The following is a 15,625-nucleotide window of genomic DNA, read 5'->3' on the forward strand; positions in this document are numbered from 1 at the left end:
CAGCCTGCAATGGGTTCAGTTCCTGGGTTGGGAAGATACCCTGGAGAAAGGAAAGGCAGTATTCTGGCCTGAATAATTCCACAGACTGTATAATCCATGGGGCTGCAAAGAGTCAGACACAGCTGAATGACTTTCACTTTCACTACAGAAAGCTTTAAAAGCAATGTTCTAAATTAGTTTGCTTGTAGTAAAAAAAAAAAGTCCTTTTAAATAGGTGCTTATTAGCTTGCAAATTAAGCTTTACAGTTGTACCAACAAAAAAATTAGTGTCTTGGGAGAACAAATATACCTGATGATTTTCATCACTTCAAACTAGATAAAACTAGATTGTGTGAAAAGCAATTTATTCTACTCAAACCATTTCTTTTTAAAGCAGTTCAGTTAAAATGTGATCACTGCTTGACCATAAACAAAAGTGAAAGTAAGGTTTTTCTCCTTTCCGGTTTGATTCCTCTACACTCTGCTCCTGGCTGAAGCACCCACAGCCAACATAAAGAAACAATTTTTCCTAATTTAAAAAAAACAAAAAGGAAACCTAGCAAACTTGACTAAGTATTTCTAACAATCATCAACTTGCCTTTTGATAAGTACTCAGTGTTACTATTTCTTCTGTTGCTATTCTGAAATAGTTCAGCTTTGTTTATGGGGTTTTCATTTATTTTCTTAAAAAGACTAAACTCTCTAACACCTATTTTTAGTTCAGTGGAATCTGTTCTTCCCAAATTGACATTAATAGTTTTTAAATAAAATATATGGGAATCACATGTATAATACATCAGATGTGAACTGTCACATTTTCATCTAACCAGGAATTGAATATCCCAGGAATCTGAGACTATCTGTATGCTGGGGAAAAAACTTCTAAAAAACACAGAAATATACTGTATAATAGTTTTATTTTTATCATTTTACTATTTTTACATTTTATGCACAAATATTTTTTTATCTGAGTAAAAATAGAAAATAACTGTCTTATGTAAAATTACAAAAAAAAACTCACAAAGAAATACATAATTGTTATTATGACAGTATAAGTGTCTTTATTTAAAGAGTAAAAATGTATGCAAAAATCTTCCTCCCTCTTACAAAAGATTGAGAATATTTTTTTCTGGCAGCGAGTGAAATATCACTGAAATATCAATATTTTTATACCCTCTAGATATGAAGACATTAAGTTAGTCACAGGTTATTTTGAAATTTAAAACATTTTTGTGCTATTTCAAAGATACATTAGTTCTTTTTAAAAGGCAGTAGCATAAAATGATGAATATGAAAACAGCAGACCTCACCAAAAATATTTGGAGGCACAACCCTTTAAAGAAATATCATACTTGAATTTCACCATTTATCAGGGGCAAAAAAACAATCTTTCCTAATTAACTGACATGGACTGTCACAAAAATAAATGTGATGAGTCAATGCATGTGGCAATCAACCACACAGCAATTTTCCCTGATCTGTTTGATTTTCTGATGCCAACACAAATTCCTAAACTTCAGGCTAGCAAGATACGTATAAAAATGCTCAATGAGAATCTCATGTGGAAAAAGTTTTAAAACAAAACTGAAGGTTTCATTATTTTTATACTTAAATGGTATAGAAATAACCAATAATTTTATCTTTCATCCTCTGAAAGATTTATTTATCCATAAAATCAGAGCAAAGAATGAATAGCATAAGTTATATTTTCTTTCAAACTACAAGTTATCTTTCAATAAAAGACAAGACTACTTGGCTTCTGATAACTGCAACCTCAATAAGCACAACAGACACAGTTTATAAGCTGAGACAAAGTAACGGAAGTTTCTTGAATCAACTGGGAATATTAGTCTCATTGCTTATGGTGCATAAAGTGATGGAGAGAGCCAAAGAAGAAAAAAGAAACAGCATCAGATTGTGTTTGAGAACTGATTGTTCAAATGATAACAAGGAATAAAAGAAAAACTGCAAAAGGAAGAAAGTGAAAAGAATTTTTTTAAGGTATCTGAGGAACACAGGGGAAAAATAAAAAAGAAATAATAGACTGATTTTTAGAGATCTAGGAGAATTCCTTGCCTTAAAATACACACACACATAGCGGAGATATATATAACGGAAATCTGTCAACTTGGCTAAAACTTTAACATAATGTCTCCCTCAAAGTATTTCAAGTCGAAAGTCACTAATTTTAAGCTCTCGATAATATAACAGAAAAGTAGACTTTATCATTATTATTTTAAAACTGTAACTGACTTGTCAATTTCCCAGACCATAAGAGGATGGTGAAAAATCCTCTTTTCAGCTACCTGTTATCTGAACTAGAACATCTGTATCATATTGCTATTCTACTCTGATATTCTTGCAATCACAGCATCCAAGCTGAACTAATAGTTTGTCAGTCTATTCTGTGTTTATAAAAAGGTTAAAATGGAAATTACAGATTTTATTCTTTCTACTGCTTGTTCTTAAAGGACTTTGACATGAAACAATAATATAAGTGAACTGACATAACATGTTGTAGTCCCACAGTGTAACACTTAATATTATGATCTGAAGTTATCAGAAAAGGAGGTCGTACACACCTCCCCCTCCTCTCTCTTCCTAAGATCCCTGCCTCCTATGGTTCTTTCCAAACCACTATTTAGTACTGGGGGGCAGCAACTGCCAACAATAGCTTCTTGCATTACTGTGGCCCTTTCCTCCTAGTTAGTTAAATGCACTAAATGAGCTCTTATAAAGCTGTTTAGGGGATGGATTTAAAGGAGATGATGAGGGAGAAGGTACATAGAGTAATATTTGAGAATCAGTCTTCTGCTATAAGAAGATTAAAGTATCTCATATCATGATTTGTGCATTATACTTTAAAACGCAAAGAGAAAAAAAGTAAGGAAACCAAGCAAAGCAAGTAAGAAAAAGACATTTCTAGCCATTTCTGTTCAGTGTTGGCTTGTAGCAGGAAAAGAGTTTCATGTATGTAAGAATTATTTAATTTTTAAAGGATTTCTAAGCGAGTTTTGAAATATCACCTTTTGAATATTATGTCTTTGTTTATATGTGTGTATATATATGTGTGTGTGTGTGTGTGTATATATAAGATGGCCAACTGGACATGCATACAGATATTTGTACACTCACATATGTAATATTCAAAGGAAAAAATTAAATAAATGGGAAATTTTAAGAGAAGACTGCCTGTATTGGAGGTCAAATTTTCCTTTTAGGACTATTTGCAAGTAATTTACTCATGTCTTGAAAGATCAAGTACTGCCGACTGATTTAAAGTCTTCATCAGAAACACAAGACGAGGAAAGCTGTTTTGTATAATAAACAAGCACTATAGGATAATTAATTTTTTAAAAAAGGGAGCCATAACAAACCAAACTAAACCAAAATTTTATTTCTGGTTGAGGTATACTTTTTCAGATTTTTAAATCTCTGACAGGAAAAACAGAGATCATCTGAGAATTTTTTAATAGTTGGTTTATTAGGATTTAATGTCTCTCTTGTAATAATTTAAATTCTTGGCCTGACATTATGAATAATCTATACAGTAAATCCTTAAAATTGGCTTTTGAGTAAAGCCAGATTTAAACCTGGATCTCTTTCTTCAGCACTGCTCTTCTGCCAGTCTTTTTTACTGTCTTTTGCTTGAAAATACATAAATTATTTTAATAACATGATACTCTTAGTAATTTTATTAATATTATAATTTTATTGGATATGATTACTTTAGCTCTGCTTGATTAGATGAAACAGGCATACATGCTTCAGCTGTGAAAAATTCCATTTTCTGGTTTTTATGTAAAGCAACATCTAAAGCAGCAGAGAGGGGAAACAGTTATATTTTCAAAAATATTAATAGTTAAGCCAGACTGTTTCCTGGAGATACTTCATTTATTTTTCATCCTCAGATGCTACTGGCTATTTTTGGTAGGGCTAGACATTAATACTGACCAGTTTAGCTTTTCTGACTGTTAACAAACTATCCCACAATGAACCAGCCTAAAGACATTGTGGTGATTGTTTAACATACACATATTCTAAAATATATGCTCAAAGTAAAAAGATCCAAATTCACAAGAGTATGAAATATTTATAAAAAAAATCATGCATCAGATTGTACAGTCTAGAAATAAAAGAAGATTCAAATTCAGTAATAAAGGGAAGAGCAATGTTTGCTCTAACATTTTAAGAAAGACCTTGGACTCCCAGAAGGTCCTGGGTTCAGGTATCCTTTTCTGTCTGCAGGGACGCAGCAGCCAGGGCTACTGCTGTGACCGGCTGGGCGATTCCGTGCAGCTGCATCTTCGCGAGCTTCTTCTGTTCACACTCTGTGACCAAACGGTTCAACTCTGCTGCACTGTATCCAATAAGAGTCTTCAAGTCACAGACAAACTTGTAGACAAACCTCTTGCCTTGAACTTTACAAATCATGTCCCCATCGTAATAATACCTTTAAAAAGAGAAAACGGCATTACGACCATATAAAAAATTTTTTAAAATCTGGACTTCTTACAATACTTCACAGATTATTCCATAAACAGAAACCTAGTATTATACCTATCACAACAGGAACTAACAATGAGGTTATATAGAAATATTTAATGCTGTTATCCAAAGAAACTTTAAAATATTCACTAACATTTCAATGCTAAGTACTCTAAAATTTTATGTACTAAATCCAAAAAACATATTCTCAAAAATTATGCTGCAACACTGAATTTAAAAATAAACATTATAAGCAAAACAAAAAAAAATCTTAGGAGCAGTAACAGAATCCAAGAATAAGGAGTCTGAATCAGAGTGCCAAGAATCAAAACCTCACGTCTTTCCTGTGACTACAGGAAAGCCACATTTGTTTGCTCTAAGCTTGTATTCCTCATTTATAAAATGAGATTTTAAAAAGTATGGACCCTAATAGAATTATTGAAGATTAAAAGGATTATCTCTGTAAGGTGCTTAGCACACAACGACTGACACATATAGCCTACTATAAAATAGAAGCTATGGTGATAATTAAGAACCCATATTGTATGAATAAAAGATTTAAATATACATATTCTCTGGTTGTTGGAATGTCCATTTTTCTGTCTTGTATAAAATGCTTTATTACATATCTATGCCTTCATCTTTATCATTTTAATATATTAAAAGCTCTCCTTCCAGAGAAATTCTCCAAACCAATAGGGGAGCCTCAAAACTGTAAGCAGAAGGGTTTAAAAACAAAAAAAGAAAAAAGAAAGAGGACCAGAAAAACAGAAAAGAAGACTTCATAAAGAAACAACGTTTCTAAAGCTACACAGGTACACTTGGGGAAATCACTCTAGAAGCCTGGTTTATGGATATAAAACAGACTGGAATGATACTCACTTTGGAAAAGACTGTTTACCCCTATGCACTGCCTGGTGAGCTACAGTCCATGGGGTGGCAGAGTCTGACACAACTGAGCAACTAACACACAAACACACACACACGTGCACTGCCAATTCCAATCAGCAGGAAAAAGGTAAGTCAAAACTTCTGGGCTGGCAGACTTTGGAGACTTTATCTTAAAACTGTACTGCCCACTTGGGTGCATTTGCACTCATTTGATGAAGAGCTGTTACAAAACAAACTACATGCAAAAGTACAGGTGGTATAACTATCACATTAGTAGGACTTTATTATAAAAGTAACTCAGTGTAACCAAAAATCCATTAACAAAAAACTACAGGCAGTAAATTGTCATCTTCCCTAATTCCAGAACAGCTAAAGTATAATGGTTATGTCCACTTTCCCAGTAGGAGATGTAACACATTGGGCATAGTCTTGTGTCTTTTTGTCAACTACATTAATACAGAATTATAACTCAGCCCACAAACTACCAACAGCTTGTCATCCAGTTAAAATACTGTAGGCATTTTGATTTAAGTGAACAGCTCAGTGACTTATTATAAAGTGAACATTCATTCACCTGTTAACTATGACTCCGGTCAGGACACAGAACACTGCGTGTACCCCACAGCTCCTCCACAGCCCCTCTCAATCATCACCCCTCCCTTGCTCTAGAAGGCTGCACAATCCTCGTTCATGATAATAATTTCATTGCTGCTTTTTGTATTCTTATCACCCAAACATGCATCTGTAAGTGCTGTAATTTAGTTTTGCTGTTATTTGCATGATACTGTTTGAATTCAGTATACACTCTTTTGGGTCTGGATTTTTTTCACGGAATATTATGTTTGAGGTTCACCCATATCAGTGCATTTTCATGGATCCACAGTATTCTATAGTATATCACAGTTTACTTATTCACTCTATTGTGGCAAGATATTTAGGTGGTTTCTGATTTCGTGCATGCTTACATGCTCAATCACTTCAGTTGTGTCCGACTCTTGGCAACTCCAGGGACTACAGCCCACCAGGTTACTCTATCCATGGTATTTCCCAGGCAAGAATACTGGAGCTGGTTGCCATTTCATACGAGGGGATTTTCCCACCCCAGGGATCAAACCTGTGTCTCCTGCATTGCAGGCAGATTCTTTACTACTGAGCCACTGCGGAAGCCCCTTCTGATTTGGGGATGTTATACATAAGGCTGCTATAAGAATCTATATGAATATATATGTACATTTTTGTCTGGTAAATCCAAGATAAACTGCTAGGTTACTGGTCACAGTTTACACTCCTAGCAAAAGTGTAGAAGTATTCCCACTGCTACATATCCTCACCAACACTTGGTACAAGCAATTATTTTCATTTGAGCCACTCTTGGATGTATTGCGGTGCAGCCGATAAGTTGTGTCCAACACTTTGCGACCCCATGGACTGCAGGCTTCCCTGTCCCTCACTGTCCCCTGGAACATGCTCAAACTAATGTCCATGGAGTCTGTGATGCCATCTATCTATCTCATCTTCGGTTGTCCCCTTCTCCTCCTGCCCTCAATCTTTTGCAGCATCAAGATATTTTCTAACGAGTTGGCTCTTTACATCAGGTGGCCAAAGTATTGGAGCTTCAGCATCAGTCCTTCCAATGAACACCTAGGATTGGTCTCCTTGAGGATGGACTGGTTGGATCACCCTGCAGTCCAAGGGACTCTCAAGAATCTTCTTCAACACCACAGTTCAAAAGCATCAATCCTTTGGCGCTCAGCCTTCTTTATGGTCCAACTCTCACATTCCTACAAGACTACTGGAAAACCACAGCTTTGACTAGATGGGCCTTTGTCAGCAAACTGACTGGCCATTTGGATAATCTCTAATTTTTTCCTAATTTCCTATGGATCTGTAAGAGTTCTTTAATTATTGCAGGTAAGAGTCTTACATCAGATATACGAGGCTTGACTTTAACTCTCTTGATGGTTTCTAATGGCCAGAAGTTCTTAATTTAAATGTAGTCCAATTTATTGATCTTTTCCATTAGGTTAGTGCTTCTGGGTTCTATTTAATGTCTTTTCTCATCTACTAAAGGCAAGAAAGAAAGAAGTGATGGAGCCAAAGCAAAAACAATACCCAGCTGTGGATGTGACTGGTGATAGAAACAAAGTCCGATGCTGTAAAGAGCAATATTGCATAGGAACCTGGAATGTCAGGCCCATGAATCAAGGCAAATTGGAAGTGGTCAAATAGGAGATGGCAAGAGTGAACGTCGACATTCTAGGAATCAGCGAACTAAAATGGACTGGAATGGGTGAATTTAACTCAGATGACCACTGTATCTACTACTGTGGGCAGGAGTCCCTCAGAAGAAATGGAGTAGCCATCAAGGTCAATGAAAGAGTCCGAAATGCAATCTCAAAAACGACAGAATAATCTTTGTTCGTTTCCAAGGCAAACCATTCAATATCACCGTAATCCAAGTCTATGCCCCAACCAGTAATGCTGAAGAAGCTGAAGTTGAACGGTTTTATGAAGACCTACAAGACCTTTTAGAACACACACCCCAAAAAGATGTCCTTTTCATTATAGGGGACTGGAATACAAAAGTAGGAAGTCAAGAAACACCTGGAGTAACAGGCAAATTTGGCCTTGGAATGTGGAATGAAGCAGGGCAAAGACTAATAGAGTTTTGCCAAGAAAATGCACTGCTCATAGCAAACACCTTCTTTCCAACAACACAAGAGACGACTCTACACATGGACATCATCAGATGGTCAACACTGAAATCAGACTGATTATATTCTTTGCAGCCAAAGATGGAGAAGCTCTATACAGTCAGCAAAAACAAGACTGGGAGCTGACTGTGGCTCAGATCATGAACTCCTTATTGCCAAATTCAGACTTAAATTGAAGAAAGTAGGGAAAACCACTAGACCATTCAGGTATGACCTAAATCAAATCCCTTATGGTTATACAGTGGAAGTGAGAAATAGATGTAAGGGCCTAGATCTGATAGATAAGAGTGCCTGATGAACTATGGAATGAGGTTCGTGACACTGTACAGGAGAGAGGGATCAAGACCATCCCCATAGAAAAGAAATGCCAAAAAGCAAAATGGCTGGCTGGGGAGGGCTTACAAGTAGCTGTGAAAAGGAGAGAGGCAAAAAGCAAAGGAGAAAAGGAAACATATAAGCATCTGCATGCAGAGTTCCAAAGAATAGCAAGAAGAGATAAGAAAGCCTTCTTCAGTGATCAATGCAAGGAAATAGAGGAAAACAACAGAATGGGAAAGACTAGAGATCACTTTAAGAAAGTTAGAGATACCAAGGGAACATTTCATGTAAAGATGGGCTCGATAAAGGACAGAAATGGTCTGGACCTAACAGAAGCAGAAGATATTAAGAAGAGGTGGCAAGAATACACAGAAGAACTATACAAAAAAGATCTTCACGACCCAGATAATCATGATGATGTGATCACTCATCTAGAGCCAGACATCTTGGAATGTGAACTCAAGTGGGCCTTAAAAAGCATCACTATGAATAAAGCTAGTGGAGGTGATGGAATTCCCACTTGAGCTCTTTCAAATCCTGAAAGATGATGCTGTGAAAGTGCTGCACTCAATATGCCAGCAAATTTGGAAAACTCAGCAGTGGCCACAGGACTGGAAAAGGTGAGTTTTCATTCCAATCCCAAAGAAAGCTCAAACTATCGCACAATTGCACTCATCTCACATGCTAGTAAAGTAATGCTCAAAATTCTCCAAGCCAGACTTCAGCAATATGTGAACCGTGAACTTCCTGATGTTCAAGCTTGTTTTAGAAAAGGCAGAGGAACCAGAGATCAAATTGCCAACATCCGCTGGATCATGGAAAAAGCAAGAGAGTTCCAGAAAAACATCTATTTCTGCTTTACTGACTACGCCAAAGCCTTTGACTATGTGGATCACAATAAACTGTGGAAAATTCTGAGAGATGGGAATACCAGACCACCTGACCTGCCTCTTGAGAAATCTGTATGCAGGTCAGGAAGCAACAGTTAGAACTGGACATGGAACAACAGACTGGTTCCAAATAGGAAAGGGAGTACGTCAAGGCTGTATATTGTCACAGTGCTTATTTAACTTATATGCAGGTTACATCATGAGAAACGCTGGGCTGGAAGAAGCACAAGCTGGAATCAACATTGCCGGGAAACATCGATAACCTCAGATATGCAGATGACACCACCTTTATGGCAGCAAGTGAAGAGGAACTAAAAAGCCTCTTGATGAAAGTGAAAGAGGAGAGTGAAAAAGCTGTCTTAAATCTCAACATTCAGAAAACGAAGATCATGGCATCCGGTCCCATCACTTCATGGGAAATAGATGGGGAAACAGTGGAAACAGTATCAGACTTTATTTTTTGGGGCTCCAAAATCACTGCAGATGGTGACTGCAGCCATGAAATCAGAAGACGCTTACTCCTTGGAAGAAAAGTTATGACCAACCTAGATAGCATATTCAAAAGCAGAGACATTACTTTGCCGACTAAGGTCCATCTAGTCAAGGCTATGGTTTTTCCTGTGGTCACGTATGGATGTGAGAATTGGACTGTGAAGAAGGCTCAGTGCCAAAGAATTGATGGTTTTGAACTGTGGTGTTGGAGAAGACTCTTGAGAGTCCCTTGGACTGCAAGGAGATCCAACCAGTCCATTTTGAAGGAGATCAGCCCTGGGATTTCTTTGGAAGGAATGATGCTAAAGCTGAAACTCCAGTACTTTGGCCGCCTCATGCGAAGAGTTGACTCATTGGAAAAGACTCTGATGCTGGGAGGGATTGGGGGCAGGAGGAGAAAGGGACAACAGGATGAGATGGCTGGATGGCATCACGAACTCGATGGACATGAGTTTGAGTGAACTCCGGGAGATGGTGATGGACAGGGAGGCCTGGAGTGCTGCAATTCATGGGGTCGCAAAGAGTCGGACACGACTGAGTGACTGAACTGAACTGTACTGAAAGTCAAGAAGGTATTTCCAGATGCTTCCCTATTTTACTTTCACAATTTAGAGCTGCAAGTTACATAGAATTGATTTTCAGTATGCTAAGAAGGGAGTCAATATGGATAGTCAACTGTCCCAGCACTACTGACTGAAATGTAGGTCGCTTCCCTATTGCCGTCTTTAAATCAAATGTTCCTATATTTTTTGTTCTATTCAGGTTATCAGTTCTAATCTTGGGTCTTCTGTCTATCCCAAGCAAACGGCACACTGTCTTACTGTTACAGTGAGTCTCTATATCCTGTAGAGCACGTCTGTCCAGTTTGATAATCTTCTTCAGGCGTCCTGGTTCTCAGGACACTTTATCCGTTCAGTTCAGTCACTCAGTTGTTTCCAACTCTTTGTGACCCCGTGGACTGAAGCACACTATGCCTCCCTGACCATCGCCACTTTACATTCACATATAAATTCTATTATCATCTTGTCAAGTTCTATGAAAACTGATTCAGGCAGCTACTGCATTGAAACAGGCCAACTGCAGACACGTGACATCTTAATTATTAATTCTAATAATTCATATGTAATTTTGAGGAGATTGCAACCCACTCCAGTACTCTTGCCTGGAAAATCCCATGGATGGAGGAACCTGGGTGGCTGCAGTCCATGGGGTCACACAGAGTCGGACACAAATGAAGTGACTTAGCAGCATGTACACAATCACATCAGCTGTCAAAAATGACAGTTTTAATTCTGATTACACAGAAAGGATCTTTAGATAGTTAGCAAAGTGTCTGACACTGAGTAATAAGTACACTGAAAATAAAGCATTTTAGTTACTTGTATATGCTAAGGAAAACAAATTGTCATTGTGGAAAAGAAAAATTATCATGATAAACTAGGTAACAGTACTTGAATGTCACGATCCTATAACAAGGAATACTGATTTAACCAGTATTCCGCATAATTATATAATTACAATGGAATGAGGGGATAGAAAGGTTGCATGTGTTAATGATGAGAGGTAAATCATACTCTGTGTGAAATTCACAGAACTGCTTTATCAAATTCCCTCTTCCAAAAAAATGGACATAATTCATACTTCTCAGATACTTAAGTGCACATACTGAATTTCCATCACTGTAGTAAGCATAAATTCTGACATTAATTACATCAAAACTTTCATACCATTTATGAGAAATTATAAATAATTATTCTATTTCAACTCAACTGATGAAAAAGTTTGAATATTCAGATTTAGGCTGACTGGGGGGAAGGAAAAACAGAGAAATGGGTTAACATTTTGCATCTAATTATAAAAATTGACAGTATCTATGTATTTACTAGAGTTTACAAACACTCAATGCACCTATGCCAAAATGACAGCATCTCTGTTAATAAAAAAACCAAAAACCTCAAAGATTAAATATGCTGGTTTTAAACAGAGTGGTGAATGTTTTTAATCAGATAAAAACAAATAATCTAGAATCATCTTTTAAAAAATTCTACATATCTCAAATTACTACTAGAAACCTTTTAAGAAGTAATTTTTAACATGAATGTGAACATTTTTAGTTTTTTTATTTATATAAAGAAAACGTAAGTCAAGTAATTTAACATCATTACATAACAATGTTTATACAAATAAGAAGCCATTTTTTAGAAACGACTGATTGATACTTTTAAAATGCTTACCTTAATGCACGACTAAGTTTCTCATAGTTCATTGTAGGTTTGTTTTTACGTTGTCCCCATTTCTGTGCAACCAGTTCGGGCTGATTTAGCTTAAATTCTCCTTCATCACCAACCCAAGAAATGCAGTCTCGAGCATCCTTGTCAGTAAGAAGTTCTAGCAAAAACTGCCACAGCTGGATCTGGCCATTGTTTCCTAGAAATTGACAAGAATGGCAAGCACTGACCATAATGCTATGGACTTTCAGAGGGTGAAAGACAACAAACAGGTCCTTTGGTTCATATCTCAGCCACATAGAAGACATAAACTTCTTTTTACAAACACTAAGTATTTTTAGAGACAAAGTCCAGGGGGCAGTCCTCAGACGGTGAGGAATAGGACGGGGGGACCACTTTCTCCCTCACAAATTCATGGAAAGAACATTTGAACGCTGAGAAAATTCCACAAAACAACTTCTGAATGCTGGCAGAGGACATCAAGCACCCAGAAAGGCCGCCCATTGTCTCTGAAAGGAGGTAGGACAAAATATAAAAGACAAAAAGAGAGACAAAGAGTTAGGGACGGAGACCCATCCTGAGAAGGGAGTCTTAAAAGAGGAGAAGTTTCCAAACACCAGGAAACCCTCTCACCTGTGAGTTTGAGGGGAGTTTTGGAATCTCAGAGGGCAACATAACCGGGAGGAAAAATAAATAAATAAAACTCACAGATTACATGCCTAACTGCAACTCCCAGCGGAGAAGTAGCCAGTACATAAAACTCACAGATAATGTGCCTAATGGCAACTCCCAGGGGAGAAGTAGCCCAGACGCTGGAACCCGCCAACAGCAAGTGGGGGCTGAACAGGGAGGAGAGGGTTGCATTGCTTAGGGTAAGGAACGGGCCTGAATGACCTGAGGGCAACCTGAGGGAGCAAACATGAGATAGCAACCCAGACTGTGAGACAGCCAGAGAGAGAGAGAAAAAAAAAGAGAGAGAGAGAACTTTCCCTGGAAAAGCTCTATCCTAAGGCACTGCCGGCCTGCTCACAGAACAAAGGACTGAGCGAATACCGGAGGAGAGCTAGCCGGCTCTGGACCGGCCCACCCCTCGCTGGAGACAGGGAGGCAGGCGGGTGCCAGCCAGAGCTGGAAGGCAAGGGGCCCCAGAGACGGCATTCTCTACCAAACCGCGAGCAGGCTCCCAGTTGCTAACCAAGACTTCCTGGGATCCTGGATGGTTGACATCTGCAGGGAGGGTCACAGCCAGAGATCAGCTCCCCAGAGGAGACACTCGGCACACCTGAGAGGCTGGGGTGGGAGAAGCGATAAAACACAGCTCCCATCTGGGCAGAGCGTGCTCGCCAAGCACCTGGTTGCCTGAGCTGCTCGGACCTGGGAAGGGCACAAAACGCAGGCCCAACCGAGTCTGTGCCTTTGTGGAGTACCTGAACTTGAGTGGCTCAGACCTGGGAAGTGCACACAACCCAGGGCCCCTGCAGAGCAGCCTAGAGCCTGAGCAGTGTAGACTGGGAAAGCACACATGCTGTGAGCGGGGGCAAACCCAGTGTGGCCGAGACACTGCCAGTACTCCCCACACACGCCAGTGATATTTGTTTGTAGCGTCCCTCCCTCCCTACAGCAAGGCTGAACAAGGGAGCCTAAAAAAGTGTCCACCACCGCCCCCTTGTGTCAGGGCAGAAATTAGACAGTGAAGTGACCAGCAAACAGAAGCCAAAATAGAGGGAACCACTTTGGAAGTGACAGGTGCAACAGATTTAAAACCCTGTAGTTAGCACCAACTACACTGGAAGGAGCCTATAGATCTTGAGAAGTATAAGCTGAACAAGGAACTATCTGAACTGACCCAAACTGCCCACAACAGCTCCAGATAAATTCCTAGATATATTTCTACTATTATCATTTTTTAAATTAAAAAAATGTTTTTTATTTTTAAGTTCTCTATTATGCCTTTTTCATTTTTATAACCTATTACCTTGCAAAAAAAAGACCCTATTTTTAAAGCAAACTTCATATATATTTTTTATAATTTTTGAGACTTTATTTTTTTAATATTGTATTTTTGAGAGTTTAACCTACTCTAGATTTTTAATCTTTGCTTTTTGGTTTTGTTATCAATTTTGTACTTTTAAGAACCCAACCTTCAGTACCCATTTTTACTTGGGAGTGAGATTACTGGCCTGATTGCTCCATCCCCTTTTTGACTCTCCTTTTTCTCCCCCAGGTCGCCTCTATCTCCTCCCTCCCCCTTCTCTACCTCTCTCTAACTCTGTGAATCTCTTTGTGTGTTCCGGACGATGGAGAACACTTAAGGAACTGATTACTGGCTGGATCTGTCTCTCTCCTTTTGTTTCCCCACTTTATCCTCCTGGCCACCTCTGTCTCCCTCCTCCCTCTTCTCTTCTTTGTATAACTCCATGAACATCTCTGAGGGATCCAAACTGTGGAGCGCACATAAGGAAGTGATTACTGGCTAGCTTGCTCTCTCCCCTTTTGATTCCCCCTCTTCTCCTCCTGGTCACCTCTATCTCCCTCCTCCCTCTTCTCTTCTCCATGTAACTCTGTGAACCTCTCTGGGTGTCCCTCACTGTGGAGAATCTTTTCATCATTAACCTAGATGTTTTATCATCGGTGCTGTATAGATGGAGAAGTCTTGAGGCTACTGTAAGAATAAGACTGAAAACCAGAGGCAGGAGGCTTAAGTTCAAATCCTGAGAACATCAGAGAACTCCTGACTCCAAGGAACATTAATTGATACGAGCTCATCCAAAAGCCTCCATTCCTACACTGAAACCAAGCATCACCCAAGAGCCAACAAGTTCCAGAGCAAGACATACCATGCAAATTCTCCAGCAACACAGGAACATAGCCCTGAGCTTCAATATACAGGCTGCCCAAAGTCACACCAAACCCACTGACATCTCAAAACTCACTACTAAACACTTCATTGCATTCCAGAGAGAAGAAACCCAGCTCCACCCACCAGAACACCGACACAAGCTTCCCTAACCAGAAAACCTTGACAAGCCACCTGCCCAACCCCACCCACAGGGAGGAACCTCCCCAATAAAGAGGAACCACAAACTGCCAGAATACAGAAAGGCCACCCCAAACACAGCAATCTAAACAAGATGAAAAGGCAGAGAAATATTCAGCAGGTAAAGGAACAGGATAAATGCCCACCAAACCAAACAAAAGAAGAGGAGATGGGGAGTCTACCTGAAAAAGAATTGAGAATAATGATGGTAAAAATGATCCAAAATCTTGAAAACAAAATGGAGTTACAGATAAATAGCCTGGAGACAAGGACTGAGAAGATGCAAGAAAGGTTTAACAAGGACCTAGAAGAAATAAAAAAAGAGTCAATCAATAATGAATAATGCAATAAATGAGATCGAAAACACTCTGGAGAGAACCAACAGTAGAATAACAGGCAGAAGATAGGATAAGTGAGGTAGAAGATAGAATGGTAGAAATAAATGAAGTTGAGAGGAAAAAAGAAAAAAAATTAAAAGAAATGAGGACAACTTCAGAGACCTCTGGGACAATGTCAAATGACCCAACACTCGAATCATAGGAGTCCCAGAAGAGAAAAAGTCACATTTTCACACAGTGAAATAAAATA

At 38.7% G+C, this 15,625-nt stretch overlaps 1 protein-coding gene across 5 annotated transcripts in view; it reads right to left on the bottom strand.

The window, feature by feature from the left end:
• Positions 1-879: 879 nt before the first annotated feature.
• The window catches only part of GABPA (GA binding protein transcription factor subunit alpha), a 40,427-nt gene continuing 25,681 nt past the window's right edge, over positions 880-15,625 (bottom strand). For 3 of the 5 annotated variants that reach the window (XM_069549803.1, XM_069549824.1, XM_069549813.1), the window contains exons 9-10: positions 12,007-12,199; positions 1,015-4,432 (exon numbers count right to left, since the gene is read on the bottom strand). In XM_069549803.1, coding sequence (XP_069405904.1) covers positions 4,204-4,432; positions 12,007-12,199 — 422 coding nt within the window. In that variant the 3' untranslated portion in view covers positions 1,015-4,203. Of the gene's footprint in view, positions 4,433-12,006; positions 12,200-15,625 lie in introns of all 5 variants that reach the window. The other 2 variants (XM_069549795.1, XM_069549790.1) reach the window with 1 other exon arrangement.

The sequence above is a fragment of the Ovis canadensis genome, chromosome 1 (assembly GCF_042477335.2).
Source record: "Ovis canadensis isolate MfBH-ARS-UI-01 breed Bighorn chromosome 1, ARS-UI_OviCan_v2, whole genome shotgun sequence".
Classification (NCBI taxonomy): domain Eukaryota; kingdom Metazoa; phylum Chordata; class Mammalia; order Artiodactyla; family Bovidae; genus Ovis; species Ovis canadensis.